The sequence below is a fragment of the Sceloporus occidentalis genome, unplaced genomic scaffold (genome assembly GCF_023333645.1).
Source record: "Sceloporus occidentalis isolate IW3139 unplaced genomic scaffold, rSceOcc1.0.p SCAF_4, whole genome shotgun sequence".
Taxonomy (NCBI): domain Eukaryota; kingdom Metazoa; phylum Chordata; class Lepidosauria; order Squamata; family Phrynosomatidae; genus Sceloporus; species Sceloporus occidentalis.
In genome coordinates, this window is record NW_028316984.1 from 5,342,907 (window position 1) to 5,362,626 (window position 19,720).

The 19,720-nt window shown below is 39.6% G+C and overlaps 1 protein-coding gene across 1 annotated transcript in view; it reads right to left on the reverse strand.

Moving 5' to 3' along the window:
• Positions 1–18,151: 18,151 nt before the first annotated feature.
• The window catches only part of LOC149313455 (serotriflin-like), a 44,798-nt gene continuing 43,229 nt past the window's right edge, over positions 18,152–19,720 (reverse strand). The window contains exons 7-8 of the mRNA XM_089522494.1: positions 19,162–19,250; positions 18,152–18,270 (exon numbers count right to left, since the gene is read on the reverse strand). Of these exons, the coding sequence (XP_089378620.1) occupies positions 18,152–18,270; positions 19,162–19,250 (208 nt within the window). The remainder of the gene's footprint in view (positions 18,271–19,161; positions 19,251–19,720) is intronic.

Genomic DNA, 19,720 nt, shown 5'->3' on the forward strand with positions numbered 1-19,720 from the left:
GACCCCAAGCAGCTTTATTTTGGCAGTCTGTAACAGGCCCAAGTCTGTTTAAAAATTGGGGCAAGGGCAAAGTCCTTCCTTCCTTCATTCCTTCCTCCTCTGCTAAATTCTTCTTAGGGTTATAGTACTATATTGCAAAAGTGCCATTTTACTTATGCATTGGTTATATCAGTGTGATAAGAAAAAGAAAGAAAGATGGAAAGAAGTTTAATTCGATTTTTTTTTGTTACAATATGTCTGGAGGGTGAGATTAAAATGTGGCAGCTGGTGCCAGGAATACCAGAAAACAGAACAGGATGAATAGAAACACAATTTGGGTAGTCTTTTAAAAACAACAACAACAACAACACAGGAACACCAAGGATTTCCTGACAGCCAGTGTGTGTACTGGCTTGTATGGTGTCTCCCAGCATTTTTATCTCCTCTCTCTCTCAGCCTTGGAGTAAGGCAGTGACAAATCTCATGTGAATAGATGTTTGCATAAATTGAAGTGGATATCTGTGAATAGATGTTTGAAGTGGACTTGACAAGCACATAGCAAATTTTGATTTTTATATTTATCTGGTGCTTTTATAAAAGTATAAAAGACATAAAATTAAAATAGGAAAAATATAACAATTAGCTTTAATATCAAGATCTAAAACAAAAGGACAAATCAGTACCAGTACCAGCAGAATTACTTGATTTCCATTTTACAAAAAGCTAATAACAACTAACCAGAGATAAAAATCCAGAGAAACTGAATATAAATGAAGTTCACATGAAATGAAATAAGCAAGGTTAATTAACTATATAGAATCTTAGGCTTTCGTTGCTTATTTTTCATTACAGAAGTGCCATTTTCAAAAGCAAAAGCAAACTATCAAGCTAAGTGCATTCACTTTTAATAGTTAAGTATGGCCTGTTCTGCACAGGCAAAAAGTACGTGCTCAGCATGTACTAGGGTTACGAAAGGGCGTCCCTTCTGGACACCCTAACCCTAGTACATGTCGAGCACATACAAAATGGTGGTGCCCTATACACATGGGCGCCGCCATCTTGACGTGCCGGACGCTTAGCATCCGCATGTCCCCCTGTGTCTGCGATGTCACGAGTGCACCGCAACCATGACGCAAAAAGAAGCCCCGTTTGGAGGCAGAGGCTTCCCGGCAGCGGAAACAGAGGCAATGGCAGACCGCCCTTTTTGGGCGGTCTGTAAAGCGCCTATGTGATTTAAGTTTGTATTTATGTTTTTTTTTGTATATAGTGCGAGTTGTTTTTTGAAAGTTGTTTTTAATAAATATGATTAATAATAACTGCATTCATATACAACAAAAAGTGAACATGTTTGAGGGCCTTCTCCATTACTGCCCCTAGACTCTGGAACTCCCTGCCTAGGAAGATCAGAATGCCCACAAATAATAATAATAATAATAATAATAAAACTTTTATTTTTATCCTGCTTTTCTGTGACAAGACAATCAAAGCGGCTCACAACACATTAAAATATCCACATTCACAACATTATGTCCCCAATACCCCCTTTAAAACAGAATTAAACGTTACGATTAAAATATCTATTAAAAACACACAAAATTTTTTTAACGAGGGCAGAGCTAATACATGATGAGTGGTGGGCTCATATAGGGATATTTGGGCCCAGTACAGATCAGGAGAAAGGAGTGGCTGGGCACTTTTATTCAGGAAAGGCCTGCCGGAAGAGCTCCATTTTGACAGCTTTTTAAAGGCTGTCTAAGCTGGCAATTTGACAGATCTCATCCAGGAAGCCGTTCCATAGTGTGGGAGCAATTGCAGAGAAGGCCCTCTGGGAGGTAGCAGTTAGTCTGGTTTTTAAAAGCTGCAATAGATTCCTCCCAGAGGACCTGAGTGTGTGGGGTGGATTATATGGGAACAGGCGATCCCTCAAATAGCTTTGACCCAAGCCATGTAGGGCTTTAAAGGTTATAACCAACACTTTGTACTGTGCCCGGAAACTAATAGGCAGCCAATGAAGAGATTTTAGGACAGGTGTTATTTGGTCACTCTTACTTTTTCCAGAGACCAGCCTGGCTGCCATATTTTGCACTAGTTGAAGTTTCCGGACTAGGCACAAGGGTAGCCCCAGGTAGAGCACATTACAGAAATCAAGTCGTGAAGTTACCACTGAATGTACAACAGTTTCTAGGTCTTTTACTTCCGGGAAAGGGCACAGCTGGCGTATCAGCTGGAGCTGATAACAGGCGCTTCTGATCGCCGCATTCACTTGGTTCATTATGTGAAGCGACAGATCTAGGAGCATCCCCAGACTGTGAACACAGTCCTTTGTGGAGAGCGTGACCCCATCTAGGACTGGAGGTTGCAACTTTATACCTGGTTTGGGGGGCCCTACTGTAAGTACCTCTGTTTTGTCTGGATTCAGCTTGAGTTTGTTTTTCCTCATCCAACCCATTACCACTTCAAGACACTGATTGAGGGAAGAAATGCCATCTGTTTTCATAGCTGCTGATCGGGACATGGGCAGGTATACACTTAGCAAATACATGAATACAATGTATGAATGGGTAGACACAATATATAATGCTGTTTTCCGAGTTTTCAATTCAGTTCTAGAATTCTAAATTCTAAGGAGAAGAGTAATTGAAACAGAAAACAAAATAGAAACCAGTGACCATCAGGCCAATTTAAAGTCAAACTTCCAAAGGAGGAGCTTCCTAACAGCAAAAACTATATAAAGGAGAGGTCTCTCTGAAGCACTGTAGCTGAGAGAGAGATAGAGAAAGAGAAGGTAGAAAATGGGGCAGGGCTTTCTGAGGTACTAAGCATGATTCCTATACTTAATGGAAGAGGGGGAAGTAAGAAATCCCTTTGATTCACCTTAATCTTAGATAGAGATTCTGACAGCATTGAATACACCTCAGCCACTAGCAAATAAATGATCCTTTTAAGCTTTCGTCAGTTTCATAACTGGGCTAAAGTTTTTGGGCATCAGTTTCATAACTGGGCTAAAGTACCCAGTTGAATTCAATGAGCCTTACTTCTCAGCAGACATATATATAACTGCACCATGAGCAATTAAAGTATTTGAAGTTGAATCAGTGGAAACCAATTTTGATTACAGTAATGAGTTGCAATCAATTATTGAAACTAATTTATTTCTAAGAAGATTTTCGCACTTGCCTGCATCGCTGCAAAGTTTGCGTTCATAGGAAATCTGCTTCCCTTGCAATGATTCAAGGATGCTAGCGGGAGCCATGTTTCCATGGCAATTCAGGAAGCGCTCCTGGCGTTCAGACACAGCCGCTTCCTTTCCCTTTTAGCTACATTTGGAGGACGTTTTAGCAGCAATACAGGCAATTGTGAAAATCATCTAAGTTAGAAAGAACCACTGACAATCAGGAGGCAGATCAATTTGATATTTCAGCTTATGTCAACATATTTTCCAATTTTTCCTCTCAGCATAGTTAACTTTGAAAGCCCAGGTAAGGCCCAGGTTTCAAAATGAATTAGCAAGTGATGGATGTCCAGTTTCCCAGTACTGGACACACCATACAGACAAAACAATAAATTGCTTTCTATGACTTCCTGACAATGTTGTGTGCTTTTTATGGTTTCGGAATTGGTACTAAAAGAACCTAGGTAACTGCCTTATACTATGGCAAACTACTGATCTAACAAAGTTTTTTGCCATTTAGGACAGCCATATTTACAGAGCAGAAATTAAAGAAGAGTATAAATTGGGTACAAAGTGGAAAGGTACAATGAAGCATATTGGTAAGCAAATAACATTTAAGTAGAAAATTAAGTATTTCAAGAAACACATCATAATTTGTTGCAGTAAATTGTTACAAATGTGCTCATTTGGTGATTTCTATTGGACCCAATTATTTTCAGAAGGCTTACTGCCAATGCTTTTATGGTCATGTTGCAAGAAGCTTGAGCCTGACAGTACAGCTTCCAGGCCTAAGTAGGTTACTGCTAGGCTTAAGCTAGGGACACAGTCTCATGACATTATGAAACTTCAGCAAGAGACTTGGCTACAAGTCACACACATCCTGAGATTTCAAAAGCTCATGAGACTTCTTGGAATTTCCAGCATCTTAATCCTAAACGTTCCTCGGTCAACCATTTTTGGCTGGACCTTTGTTGTACAGGCTCTTGCCTTCTTAGGTCTCTCACTCCACATGGGGTACCCAGGCTGACTCCGTCCCTTCGTCACTCATATCTTCATGCATTACACCGGGGTCTGTCTCTCCTCCTCTCTTTCCCATCCCTGTGGCCACCTGTATGAGCCCTGTTCTCACAGCAATTGCATAGGGAAGAATATAGAAACATACCGTTTGCCCAATATTGCACATCTTCAGAACTGCATGACTGAGGCTGCCACCAGTATTGTCCTCTCTTCATGAGTCACATTTAATCCCATCGGCTGCAGTTCTCCCGCAGTTCTGCAGCTCTGTTACAGCAATGGAAGTAAAAAGTTTTTTCTTCCCCAAAGGCTGACAAAAAGAACTACCCTGCTGGTAAATAGGGAACAGATGGGTCCACAAGGATCGGGCTTTCTCTTCCTCTCAGGCAGAAAGAGATGAATGAGAAGGCGAGATTGCAGAGGGGGGAGACTGGTCGCGGACAAGCCACCAGCACAGCCAGAGGCTCGGAGGAGCAAATCCCAGCCGCTATCACTTTTCCAATTGTAAGTCTGGCAGGGATGTACAGATCTTAACCTGAATCAATCCGGGAGAAAGAAATGTATCATTTTGCGATCCTTTGTTAAGGTTAGATCATTCTATATTTTCACCAATCTCTCTCTGAGTTAACACAAGCTTGCCCGACTTTACTTCCTGATCTTAAGGGTTATTATGTAGTTGTTAAATTAGGAAAGTCCATAGCCCTTCTTCTTTTATAATCCTTCCATTTAGAGATTAAAATTGCTGGTGGTGCTTCTATGTAAAGAAATCCTCACTGCTCTTGGTGCGGGCGTGGATTGCTCTCCAGACCCCCAGACCCAGTGTTTCTTCTCGATCCTCACCAGGTCGAGAGTACTTCTGAATTCACAGTCCTGGGTATTAGTTGGGTCCTCTGCTGAGCCCCCTCTGGCCCCCCTATGCCTAGGGGGGATTTTGTGACCTCGGAAGGTAATTCAGAGACCAGATCTCCCACACCTTGGAGACATCTCCTCGGAGCCCTCCAGAGTCCGTCTTAACGAGACACCAGGGGAAGTTTAAGAACAGAATACATAGTATGTTACTAGCAAGGAAATCACTTAATGAGGCATTCCACAACAATGATGAAATATCAAAAGATAGATGGCTGACTAATTAGGATCTCTTAAAGACTGTGAATGGCAAACAAGTCCCATTAATCCCAACAATTATCATCCAGTTAGTCTGACATCAATACCAGGAAAGATTCTAGAGCAGATCATTAAACAGAGAGCCCGTGAACATCTAGAAGGCAATTTCATAAATACAAAAAGTCAACATGTGTTTCAGAGAAACAAGTCATGCCTGACAAATCTTATCTCTTTTTTGATAAAATTACCAGCTTGGTAGATGAAGGGAATGCTGTGGATATAGTATATCTTGATTTCAATATGGCCTTTGACAAGGTTTCCCCATGACATTCTTGCAAACAAGCATGCAAAATGTGGGCTAGACAAAGTAACTGTAACATGGATTTGTAATTAGTTGACCGCCTGAACCAAAGGGTGCTCAGCAATGGCTCCTTTTCATCCTGGAGAGAAGTGGCCAGTGGAGTCCCACAGGATTCTGTCCTGGGCCCAATGTCATTCAATATCTTTATCAATAACTTGGATGACAGAACTGGGGTCATACTTATCAAATTTGCAGATGACACATTAAAAATGTTTTTCAGGTGGTACTTGACCCCTGATAGATTAGCCAAGATGTATAAAGTGACTATGGATAAATGCTGAAAATGTCATCAGAAAATTGGAATGTTTTATCATACTTGGTGGACATGTAAAAAAAAAAGCTAAAGATTATTTGATGAAAATTATTTTTGTTATTCAAAAGATCTTGGGGAAAGACTTTAGACTTGAATTAATTTTGCTAAATAAGATTGACTATGAAAACAAGGGTGAAAGAAAATATAAAACTTTATTGTATTATATTGTTACAGCTGCAAGGCTAACATGTGCAAAAAATTGGAAGGAAGAAGAAACACCTGCTATTCTAGCTTGGATGGAAAAGGTGCTGGACCTAGCTGAATTAGCAAAATTAACTAGTTTAACGAATGGTGATTTGGAAACTGTTTATGGATTATGTTAAAGAATTAAGAGGAGACCTAGTAATATTGGGATTTAAATTACAGATTGGTGAGAGAGGAAGAAGAAAAAGAGATAAGTGGTGGTGGTGGTGGTGGTGGTGGAGGAGGAGGAGGAGTGGCCAGAGGCCTCTGGCAACAAGTTTTTTTAAATTTTATTTTTGGTGTATTTTTGGTGCTTTTAATGCTAACAAGTCTGCCTTGTTTTGATAATGATAGTGTGATGATGATGACGATGGTGATATTGATATCAATCAGCTTCTCAGGCATGGGCGCACTGTTTCTGAAGCCTTCCAAAGTGCATTTTTGGTGTATTTTTGGTGCTTTTAATGCTAACAAGTCTGCCTTGACAATGATGATGATGATGGTGATACTGATACTCTCTGAGGCATGGCCAATGTAAGTTGCTCTGATTTTTACAAACTCATGAGCAGTGAAGAAAAATCAAAGTCCCTTGACCAAGTACACACTTCTGAGAAGTACAGTTGAAACCGAGGGAGAATCCACTTCTTGTTAAACCACTTTGACGTGTTAAATATGCATAGCCATGTTAAACCATGTTAAGTGTAAAACCCAAGGGCTTTGGTTATGCAAAAAGCCTCTGAAATACGCAAGAGGCCATGTTAAATAACGCCATGTCAAATGCCCAAATGTGCTGTTGTGTGTGTTTTGGAATGGGGGGGGGGATGGCCAGAAAGGGAAGTACATTTCTGCCATCTGTCTAGGAATAATGCCAAAATGTCCTCCATTTTGAGCATACCTAAGAAACATATGTTTATATTAACACTTTTTTAAATTATTAAATTTTTTTCACACGTCCTCCATTTAAAAATATGTCCTACATTCAGGGAGTACATTTTGTCCTACATTTGTCCTACATTTTTTTTACATTTGTCCCAGTTTGGAGGTTGACAGTTATGGCAACCCTATCTGCCAGAGAAGCTGCTCTCTTATCTTTGATTTATTATGGCTTTCAGAGCAGTGCCAGGCACTATATGGGGCCTTGATGAGGGTCATTTTGTCTCTAAACATTCCTATTGCAAATACTTTTCAGCATTCTCTTTCTTCACAAGGCCTCAACTCAAAAATCCTCTTCTATGTATTCAATTTGCATCCATTTTTTAACAAATCTACTATGGCTATATTGATTATTAAAAATCCTTCCATCTCATGTGCACCCTGGCTCAAAATAGAGGGCATTATGGAATTCACCCTGGAGAGAAGTAGGTGGAAAGGGATGCCTGTCCTGGAAAAGGAGGACAGACATTTTGAGTAGCCTTGGCTCAAATGGAAGACATTATGGTCTTTTACCTTACAGGGTTTGCTCTTCTTGTCCTCCCATTGGGGCCCACTGGGTGACCGTCGGCAAGTCACACTCTCTCAGCCTCAGAACAAACCTCCTCTGAACAAACTTTGCCAAGAAACTCCTATGATAATTTTGCCTTACGTTCGCCATAAGTTGGAAATGATTTGAAGGCACATAGCAACAAACAACTACAGTTCCCAGAACCCCAATCACAAGGGGTGGTGTCTCGGTTGTCCTGTGGCAAACTGGGCTAAGACAAAGAGCGAGGTGCACATATGCCTTGCCCCCTTCCTTTCCACTGGTGGATGCCATGCCCACATTGACTGGGCCAAGAAATAGCACGCATGCCATGGGTTCACCAACACAGCCATAGACTCTGGAACTCTCTTCCCAGGGAGACCAGAATGGGTGCTCCTTGTTGGCCTTTCACCAGCAGGCTAAGACCAACCTGTTCAGGTAGGCCTTTAAAATGGAATGTTTGTAAAGGACCGGCTTGGGATTTTATTTCAAATGTATTTTATTCATTTAATAGCTATCTATTTTAATATTGCAATAATTTAATTCCTTCTTAAAGCACCTCTTTTCTATGTGAATTGCAATCCTGGCACACTAGGCACAAATCCTGACTCTTAAGGGCCTCTCTAAGGTCTCAGGTGACACACATCGTGTGCATCAGCGGCCGCTGCAATGGCCACATGAGCGGGCCCGGCCCAGAGGCCGGGACCAAACATAGGATTTGGCGGGAACAGGGACGGGACTGGCCCAGTACCACCAAAACCGGTACAGTCCTGGGTGCAGCCGGGATATGGCATCCCTACTGGCAGACGAAGGGAGCCTAGGATAACACATAGGTGAGAAGAAAGCCAAATGTACCTTAAGAATATTTTAATGCATTCATGTACGTTTGCTCTGATTGTAAGAAAGTTCTATATGTTTAAATTTTGAACCAGCAAATAGAATGTATGTTAGGGACCTCTTTGTCTGAACGACTATAAAAGTAGCCATTTTCTTCTGTTCTAGGCCCCAGTTTGACTTTTGGAATAGGAATTCCACTGGGGTCTGCTGGCTTAATAAACTCTAAAACTCCCTCGGAGTGTAGTGGAGTCACCTTCAAGGTAACCAGACATCAAGGTAACCAGACATTGTCCTCCTCTTTTTCATAATCTGTCCTCCATTTCAACCTCATGTCCAGGAGGGATTCCAAAGGGTCCTAAATTTTGAGCAGGGCTGAGAAGCATGGAATTAATATTTATATGAGTGGCTTTTTTGTTTTATTTTTGTTTTGATCTTTTATTTGGTCAGGTGCTCCATTTTTTCATTGTGTGTTTTCTCCCCAGAAGTCCAATCTCGGGAAGACTCACCTCCTGGCAGCCCTGCTCCTGGCACCTGGTGACACCTGGTGCAGGAACACCACTGAGTTTGGGCACTCAGAGGCTGGGCAGACCGCACTGAAAGGATGGGCTGGAGCTGCCCATTTTTGTTCTCAAGGGACATCACAGCAGTCAAACTGAGCGGTGTCCCTCCCCATCAAAAATAACCTGGAAAAACCGGGTACCTTTAAGTCCGTGTGGTGGACGTCACTGGTGCACTGATATAAGTGTCATGCAGCAACGTTTATACACTTACATCATGATGGTGGTCCCCGTGTGGACAGGAGGCCACCATCATGGCGCTGCTGTTACATGCTAGGGTTTGGGAGCATGCAGTTGGTCCGCACCCTCGAACCCTAGAATCAGCGCCTGCACACTGCTTCTTGCCCGGCTGTCTTGGGCTTTAGTCTCTAAAATGTTTGCTATCACTGTTCTAGGGGCAGCCACCAAGAAGGCCCTGTTTCGCATTTCCACCTTGTGATGCTTGTGGTGGTGGTGGGTTGGCTTGTGGTGGTGGTGGTGGTGGGTTGGTGGTGCTTGTAATGTATGAACTGGCCCAGGCTCTGAGATCCTCTGAAGAGGCCCTTTTATCTGTCCCACCAACATCACATTAGAAGAATGACAAAAATCCATCAGTGATACCTTTATTGGCCAACCAAAATACACAATATACTTGCTACGAACTTTCGAAGCTCCATGGGCTTCCTCATCAGGCAATATGTTACAAACCAAACAGGAGAGAGGAAAAAAAAACATTGGGGATGTTAGTCAGATGCCTGCATGTTGTTGCATGTTGTTTCAGTCCTTGGTAAAGATGTTATGCTGGAGAGGATATCTTTTGCAGGCAGGCTCAAAACAGCATCATTTATATACCGCTTCATACTGAACTAAAACTATTGAAGTGGCTTACAACTGTAAGCTAATTGCCCCCAACAATCTGGGTATTCATTTTAGCAACCTTGGAAGGATGCAAACCTGAGTCAAGCTTGAGTCCTTTCGCTGGTATTGAACTCGCAACCATATGATTTTGAGTACAGGCATTTAACCACTGCGCCACCAGGCCTCCTCCTTGTGGCCATGCGGCCATAGGGAGATTTTCAAAGTCCAGGAAATTTAAAGTAAAAGGCATGCCCAATTCCATTAGGGCTAGCCTCAAGAAGAAGAGTCCTCCCTCCATGCCAACTGTCCTCCCTCCATGCCAACTGCCCCTCCATGCCAACTGTCATCATCCAGCTTTCACAGGTGAAAAGGCAGGCCCAACTCCATCAGGGCTAGCCTGAAGTAGAAGAGCCCTCCCTCCATGCTAACTGTCATCATCTGGCCTGTGAGGGAGTGAAAAGGCCAGCCCAACTCCATCAGGGCTAGCTTGAAGTAGAAGAGCCCTCCCTCCATGGCATCTGACACCATCCGGCCTGGAGGGAGTGAAAAGGCAAGCTCAACTCCATCAGGGCTAGCCTGAAGATGAAGAGCCCTCCCTCCTGCCAACTGTCATAATCCAGCCTGGGTGGGAGTGAAAAGGCAGGGCAAGCTCCATCGGGCCTGGCCTCGATTAAGAAGAAGAGCTCTCCCTTCAGTCCATCCACTTTGGTCCAGGCCTCAGATGGTGAGAAGAAATGCTGGACCTGATCCCCATTCCCACCACCATTCCTTTCTCCTTTTGTGTCGTGTCTTTTTAGATTGTAAGCCTGAGGGCAGGGAATCATCTAATTAAAAAGATTGTATGCACAGTGCTGTGTAAATTTACAGTGCTATATAAATAAAGCTTAATAATAATAATACTAAGTCCATTTGCATCTCAACAGGGACCCCTCATTTTGCAATCCAATATGTCTCTATTCCAGTGAGGTCACAGGCCTCTTTGTAGGCAGAGAACAATGAATTCCTCAAGAAGTCTCCATGTTTTTGCATCAGGGACATTTTGGTGTACTTCTTCTAGCTGTTTTTAAGCAGAATGGACAGCTTCCCACCCTGAGAGATGCATTAATAATATATTGTACTTGAATATCCATCCTCCTTGGACAACCAGCCAAGAAGGATAGGGATCGAGAGGACAGGTTGTCTTCCTTACTTGTTCCTTTTTATACTTTCTGATCTCTTGCCCACACACACCTTTTCACAGCCTGTATGAGCTGTGGTTGGCTGCCATGAAGTCTGCCTGGCACCTCCGTCATAGGTACACTTATATATACAGGATAGCCTCCTCCCATATAATCTGCCCATAAACTCAGGTCCTCTGGTGGATATTTACTGCAGTCAGCCATGACTAGGTTGGCAACTGTGAACCAGAGAACTTTTTCTTCAGCCACCCTTAGACTGTGGAATGAATTACCGGAAAATATTCGAAACTGAATATGTTGCCTGAATTCAAAACCACATGATTTTTAAATTGTGAATTTTAAATAGAGAGTTTTAAATGTGGATTGTTTTAATATGTATATATATTGTCCATTTACACTGTATGCATGTCATTTTGAAATGATGTGTATTTCAACTGATATGTTTTAATTGATGTAGTGTGTCTCTTAATTGTTGTTGTTCCCCATCTTGATCCATGGTGAGATGTGAGTAAGAAATGATGATGATGATGATGATGATGATGATGATGATGATGATGATAATTTGTCAAATAATCTGAAGATATGTTTGATTTACAGTGAAATACTAAAAGAGAAGGGAGCTCAAGACAAATGGGAGCTGCTCAAAAGAGAGATACTGAAGGCATAATTTAAAACAGTTCAAATGAGGGGGGGGAGGAGGTTTCTCAAGAAGCCTAGATGGATGACTAAGGAACTTTCAACTGAGCTAAGTTTTAAACGTAACATGTATAAGAAATGAAAAAACTAGGAAATCACCAAAGAGGAATTCAAACAAATGGCAAGCACGTGTAGGGGTAAAGTCATAAAAGCTAAGGCACAGAATGAACTCAAGCTTGCCAGTGAGGTTAAGAACAATAAAAAGGGCTTTTTTGGGTATGTCCACAGCAAAAGGAAGAAGAACGAAATGGTAGGGCCATTGTGTGGAAAAGATGGCAAAATACTAACAGGGGACAGAGAAAAGGCAGAATTACTCAATACCTTCTTTGCCTCTGTCTTCTCAGAAAAGGCAAAGGATACTCAACCTGAGGATAATGGAGCAGAGAACAGAATAGGGGAATTTCAGCACAGAATAAGTAAAGACATAGTACAGAAATACCTGGTTAACCTAAAGGAATATAAATCTCCAGGACCAGATGGACTACATGCAAGGGTATTAAAAGAACTGGCAAATGTAATATTGGAGCCATTGGCAATAATCTTTGAGAACTCCTGGAGAACATGAGAAGTCCCAGCAGACTGGAGGAGGGCAAACGTTGTACCCATCTTCAAAAAGGGGGGGGGGAGGAGATCCCAATAATTATTCCCCAGTTAGTCTGACTTGATGTCAGGAAAGATTCTAGAGCAGATCATTAAACAGAGAGTCTGTGAACATCTAGGAGGCAATTCCATGATCACAAAAAGTCACCATGGGTTTCAGAGAAACAAGTAATGCCAGACAAATCTAATCTCATTTTTTGATAAAATAACCAGCTTGGTAGATGAAGGGAATGCTGTGGGTATAGTATATTTTGTTTTCAGTAAGGCCTTTGACAAGGTTCCTCATGAGATTCTTGTAAACAAGCTTCGAAAATGTGGGCTAGACAAGATAACGGTTACATAGATTTGTAATTGGTTGACTGCACAAACCGAAAGGGTGCTCAACAATGGCTCCTTTTCAGCCTGGAGAGAAGTGACCAGTGGGGTCCCACAGGGTTCTGTCCTGGGGCCAGTGCTATTCAACATCTTTATCAATGACTTGGATGACTGAACTGGGGTCATACTTATCAAATTTGCAGATGACACCAAATTATGAGGAATAGCTAATACAGTGGATCTTTGTTATACGCTGGGGTTTGGTTCCAAGATCCCCCGTGTATAACAAAATCCGTGTATGCTCAAGTCCCATTAAATATAATGACATAGCAAAATGGTGTCCCTAATAAAAAATGGAACATCAAGGTAAATTTATACTTTTTTGGAACATTTTCAAACCGTGTATGCTTGAATCCGTGTATAAAAAAATCCGTGTATAAGAAGGGCCGACTGTACCTCAGAGAACAGGACACGGAACAATGGATGCAAACTGCAAGAAAAGAGATTCCACCTCGACATTAGGAGAAACTTCCTGACAGTAAGGGCTTTTCGACAGTGGAACACACTTCCTCGGAGAGTGGTGAAGTCTCCCTCCTTGGAGGTCTTTAAGAAGAGGCTGGATGGCCATCTGTCAGGGATGCTTTGAGTGAGAATTCCTACATGGCAGGGGGTTGGACTGGATGGCCCTTGCGGTCTCTTCCAACTCTATGATTCTATATGGAGAAAAAAATTACAGTACTCCGAGCAAAAATATTTCAGGTTGGGCAAGAAGCCAGGGAAACTGCTAACAAATAAATTAAGAAAAAAAAGAGAGATTAATCTTAGAACTGAGAGATAAAGTAGAAAAAGTACCTGATCAGAAGAGCATTAAAAACATTTTGAAAATCTATACAAAGTCACAGATGATAATGAAAAAATATCAAAAAATACAGAAAATACCAAAATTAACAGAAGAACAAAAAACATTCTTAAATCATTTTTTTACAATAAATGAAATATCAGAAGCCGTTGACAAAATGAAAACATGAAAGGCCCCAGGACCAGATGGACTGCCAGCAATTTATTATTAAAAAAATGGAGAAAGTTATACTATTACGGAACATATTAAATGATATACATAAAGGAGATTTCCAACAATCTTGGGAGGACACTTTCATTTCTCTAATCTCAAAGAAAATAAGAGATACTAGAGAGGGACAAAATTATACACTCATTTCACTATTGAGCACTGCCTATAAGATATTCACTTCAATCATTGCAGAAAGACTAAAAAAATATAATAGACATTATACATGAAGATCAAAATGGGTTTATACCAAGAAGGTACTGTACATGCAAAAACAACATTAGAATAAACTTTGACTCAATGGAAACTATGCAGACAAAGTTTTTCAGATCCATTCTTGTACTTCCAAGGTGTGTGCTTAATGCAATCCTATATTTGGAGACAGGTCAAATGACAGTTGAATCACGGTCATGGGTACTTAAATTTAACTTTTGGCTCAGAATGTTGTTCACCCCAGTAGGATTAGCCCCTTTGATATTGTCTGATGGGTTTCTCTTCAGATGGAATAAGACTCTGAATGAGAAACTTGTTAAACTGGGTTTTTCACACACCACCATTTTGGCAATGGACTATGAGAAAGCAAAACGGGAAATACATCAATGAATTAGAGGCCTGTTACAGACTGCCAAAATAAAGCTGCTTCAGGTCTCTTTGGAGGCATGCTGTTTAAATGATGCATGCATCCTAAGAATCCGGAAGCTGCACCAAAGCTTTACTCCAGTGCTTAGGAATGGAGTGTGGCTTTGGCGCGGCCTCCGGACTCTTAGGACCCAGGCATCATTTAAATAGCATACCTCCAAAGAGACCCAAAGCAGCTTTATTTTGGCAGTCTGTAACAGGCCATAGATAATGAGTTGCAACAACACATAAAAACAGTCGCTGTATGCCCTGTTTTAGAGACAATGGCAATGTTTTTTTCTTAGTTAACCATTTAAATCTTCTAACCCTTCCAAAACATAGGATAGCATTCACTTTAGCAAAATTTAATGTTCAGCCTTATTGGAAGGGAGATACAATAACATTCCCTATGATCTACACATATGCCCCTGTGGAACTGGTACAGTGGAGACTCCTCTCCTCCAGCCATGAGAAGGAAGGGAGGCCCAGCGCTCTCCTCCCGTCTCCCGCCCAAACTCCAACAGGGTTCAGCTGGAGGACGCTGAAGAAACTCGTTGTCCCTTAGAGTTGTTTTAATTATTTAATTGCAAGGAATGTTTATTGTTAGGTTTTCCTTTCACTTGTTTTGCTTTATTAACTGCTATGTATTTTGTTATTTAATTTGCTGCTGTTGATTTGCTATATATTTTGTTATGTACTGCTATTGTTGGTTGTGATCTTAATTTATTGTTATTGTTCAATATGCTGCTATGTTATATCTCTTTTTATTTCATGTTTATTGTTATTGCTTACTTTGTATTATTCCTCTGTTGTAAGCCGCCCAGATTCCCAGAGATTGGGCGGCATATAAATAAATCTTCTTCTTCTTCTTCTTCTTCTTCTTATTATTATTATTATTATTATTATTATTGGTCATGTATTGTTGTATTGTCCTTTTTATTATGGCTATTGCCATATTTTTATTCATCCAATTCTTAGTCATTTTCTTGGAAGAACTGATGAATTTTATGTATCTTATTTCCTGGCAGACCAATGTCCAGTAATAACAACAAGGTTGGCCACTTTTTGTGCAACGGCAATGGTCTGTCGGCGTAAGATGGTTTCTTAAAAGTTCATAATATTTTTTAGTCTGCTAAAATTTTATGATTTCCCATATTTATAATGATTTTATACTTTTAAATTTTAATATAATTTTATAAGTGAATTTTTAGCTATTATTTACTTTTACAATTTGATGATTTATTGTGGTTTGTCGATTGGCTGATGTTGATTGATGTTTGTGATGTTTGATCAGTTGATTGTAATAACAAATCTCTATATATAAAACCCTTGACATATTAGAAAATGTTGACAGTCACAATGAAAAAAAACCAGCAATGGTTTTCAAAGAGGCTGAAAAAGCCTTCAATAAAGTTAGTTGGTGTTTTATGCAGGAAACCATGACAAGAATGAATACGGGTGTAAATTTCAAGAAAAGGAGAAAAGCAATTTATATAGAACAAAAAGCACGGATAATAATTAATGAGGAAAAACAGAACAAATGAATATTGAGAAAGGTACAATGCAGGGATACTTGTTAATGCGCTGTTATTTATTGTTGTACTGGAAATATTAATTAACAAATTAAGAGAAGAGCAAGGCATCAAAGGAATCAAAATATAAGGACAGATGTACAACAGCACCACCAAGAAGAAATATAGAAAGATAATACTCTACATGTTAACAGCAGCCAGAATGCTTTACACAAAATTTTGGAAACATGAGGAGATACCTTCAATAATAGAATGGCTACTCAAATTAAAAGAAATAAAGGATCTTGACATATTAGCAGCTATGATAAGGATTCAGTCCATAAATCAAGTAAAAGAAGACTGGAATTCAATTAAAATAACATTCTATACCTTTTCTAAATCAGAGGCTTTCTGGTTTTAAGAAAACAAGAAAAAGTATATATGCAAATGCAAACTATCATAGGGATAATTTTGTGCGACTTCAACAACAACAACAACACTCACAAGACTTATTTCCACTAGGTGCTATACTATTATATCAGCAGTCCAAGACAATAGGAAATGTGCACTTCTCCAAAACATTGGCCATGGAAATTTCATTTCTACTATGCCATGAGGTGGAACACCCAGTTGATCAATGAGGCTGATCATTGTCCTATTCCTAATGTGCCTTTTGTGGTTAGATTAATATAAATATAGATTAAAAACTCAGTTTTACTATACAGTAAATTGATAACTTGCAATAATGGAAAACCAGTTTGAACTAAGGGCTTGAAACCATGAAATTATAATTATAATGTGTTCTGTCTTTACTTATTTTTAGACAGTGTCCATGTCAGCATGATGGTTGATTGCCTCCTGAAGACATAATGAAAAGGGTATACAATGTGGCAACATGTTTGATTTTCTATAATGGTGTTCATTGTTTATTGGCATCTGCTTTTTATTTTTTGCAATGAGGGGTTGGAAATTAGGATTTCTTTTTGATAATTATTGATTTGAATGTAATCACCAGTGTTAGGCTTTTGTCATTATTGAATCGTTACGATATTACTGTTATTATTATTGTTGTTGTTGTTATGTTTTTGCTATGTATTGCTATGTTACATTTGCTTATTATTTTATGTTTATTGTTATTGTTTATTGCTATTGCTTTGTATTTCCCTACTGTTGTAAGCCGCCCTGATTCCCAGTGATTGGGCAGGATATAAATAAATCCTATCATCATCATCATCATCATCATCATCATCATCATCATCATCTCAGAACTGCACTACCAATAACCATTTGTACTTATGGAATTGCAGAAATGTCGCAGTATAGGTAGTCATTGATGGATTTTTCCTATTAATACAAATCTGTGCAATAGTAACACTTGGGGGACTAGTCAGCTATGGAAGAGTGCTGATGTTGTGTGAAAAAGGGTGGAAACGGATGTTGTTCTGCTTTAATTCGATTTCTAAAGCCTTGTGTGGTAATGCATGAACTGTAAATTGTTTTCAATTCAATTTTCTTTCTACAGCAATGCCAAGTGTAATATTTCTTGCACTGAACATTATTTCTAAAGCAGTGTAATCATGAGCAGTCAATCATGAGCATTCAAGGATCTTTCTAAAGCAATGGAATGGATGGCTTTTTCCTCAGTCAGTTTTGTTTCTAAAGCATTGTCAAATATGAATTTTCTAACACTTAAATTTCTACTGCAGTGTAACATGTGAAGTGTGAAAAATTTAGCTGTGCTGCATAATGTACATTAGATTAATGTACATGAGAGTAATCTAATGTATGAACTTGGAACTATTTAACTATTTTACATTGCACATGATTACAGCAAAAACTGGAAATATGCTGGAGCCTGAATTTATATGCCTTGCGGAAAAGAGTTCTAAACTTCCTTTGTATATATCAAAACCATAAGTTAAATACACTAGAGTAGTGAAAACAATGACGTGACTTTAGGGAACTAAAATGAAGGCCTAATGAATCTCACATTGGCATAACAGAAATTCTGGGGAGATCTTTTAATGTATAGTATGACAAGATCACTCAGGATTATGCAAATACATTTTTTTTTTAAAAAAAGAGGGTTCAAAAGTTTCTGTTACAGTATGCACCTTCAACAAAAACTGATATGTATAACTACTTTACTGCAACACATGTTTACTTGTGTTTGATTTGAAAGATCTCTTTCTTAATTGTAACCTTGTAACCAGTAAAACACATTAAAAAAGCAATCTTCATTTGCTTTTTGCCAGTTTTGCCATTTTATGAGGGGAAAAAATTAAATCTTGAATTTCCATCCTTCTCAGTCAAGAACCATTGTTTTAAGATGACCTTTGTACTTATATAATTTAAGTTGAGCATTTGCAGGTGGCTGGACAGGCGTCAGACATAATATCTGACTGGCATGTAAAGAGGTTTTTCATTGTTCCACATTCACTGTAAATATTTTTATATGGGCATGCTTTCACTGAAAAAAAAAACAGACAAATTAAAGTTAGATATTTGTGAGAAAATGCTAACAACTGGGCTTGACAGCCAATGGTACCTTGCATGCAGCCTAAAAAGAATCCACCAGGAGCGGGTTCTTTTTAGGCCTCCTAGAGGCCACAGCATTTGGTAGCCGTGGCCTCCTTCTGAGGCAGAAAGGGGCAGCATCTCGCCACCCCTTTCTGCCTCCTCAGCTTGCACATGCATTAGTTTAGTCTTGCAACAGATTTACCCTTAATGGTCCAAAATATTAATTTGTGTCATTGTGAAATTCTTCGTTGAAGGACAAAAACTTTGACATTATTACCACATATTCTTAATTTGTTTTTGTAAAGCTGTTCTTGACATCATTTGAAAACTACAGCTGACGCATCATGCTGTTGCATGATTCTCTGTTGGCATATTGCTCCATTCTTGGCTATCAGTGATATCATGAAATTAGATGGAGCTATCTATATATTATTTTGCTGCACTTTTGGGTACCTGCTGAAAGAGCCAATATAAGGAGCAAGTCTTATTATATAGACAAATCTCAATGGCCTGGGCACAGTCTACTTTTGGAAGTGTAGTAGCTCTTAACATTCTAGTCAGTATGAAAAGGAAATTCAGAGCTGGGAGATAATAGAGTTTGTAGTATATAACATCCAGAAGGTGATCTATACTATTTCTTGTAGACTACTACAAGAAATAGTACAAACCACCTTCTGGATCTCGTGGATTACAAACTCCATTATCTTCCAGCCCATAAGATGCAGGGTGGTATCTGAGAGGAATTAGGTTGAAGAAGGCTGACACAGATGATTCCCAAAGAGGAACAAGAATAATCTGTAGTCATTTATCTAACCCCATTGATACGTTATTAGTAACTTACTACAGAGTTTATCATCACATTCATTAGGACAGTCTGCACAGGGAGGGCCTTCATTGTAGGGTCTTTTTACTTTGTCTTGACTGTTCCCACTGAAATCACAGATCAAAGCTTTATTGTTATAATTAAAATATAGTTTGTAAACAAAAGATACACAATAACTTTGTTAAAAACCACGTTATAGTAGCTTTGTGAGATAGGACTTGTGATAGACATCCAGACTACGTAGTGGCTTCCCAGTGCTAGGGAAGAATAGCAGTTGTGGTTCATGTCATCATCACAGATAAAGAGTAATAATAATAATAATAATAATAATAATAATAACAACAACAACAACTGATATATATACTGAGGTAGCTGTGTTGGCCATTTAACAAATGCAAACAAAAATCCATCGGTGATACCTTTATTGGCCAACCAAAATGCACAATATACTTGTTTAAGCTTTCGAAGAGCCATGGGCTTCTACATCAGACAAGGTGTTACCAACCAAATAGGAGAAGAAGAAAAAAACTATTGGAGATGTTAGTCAGATGCCTCCATATTGTTTCAGTCCTTAGTA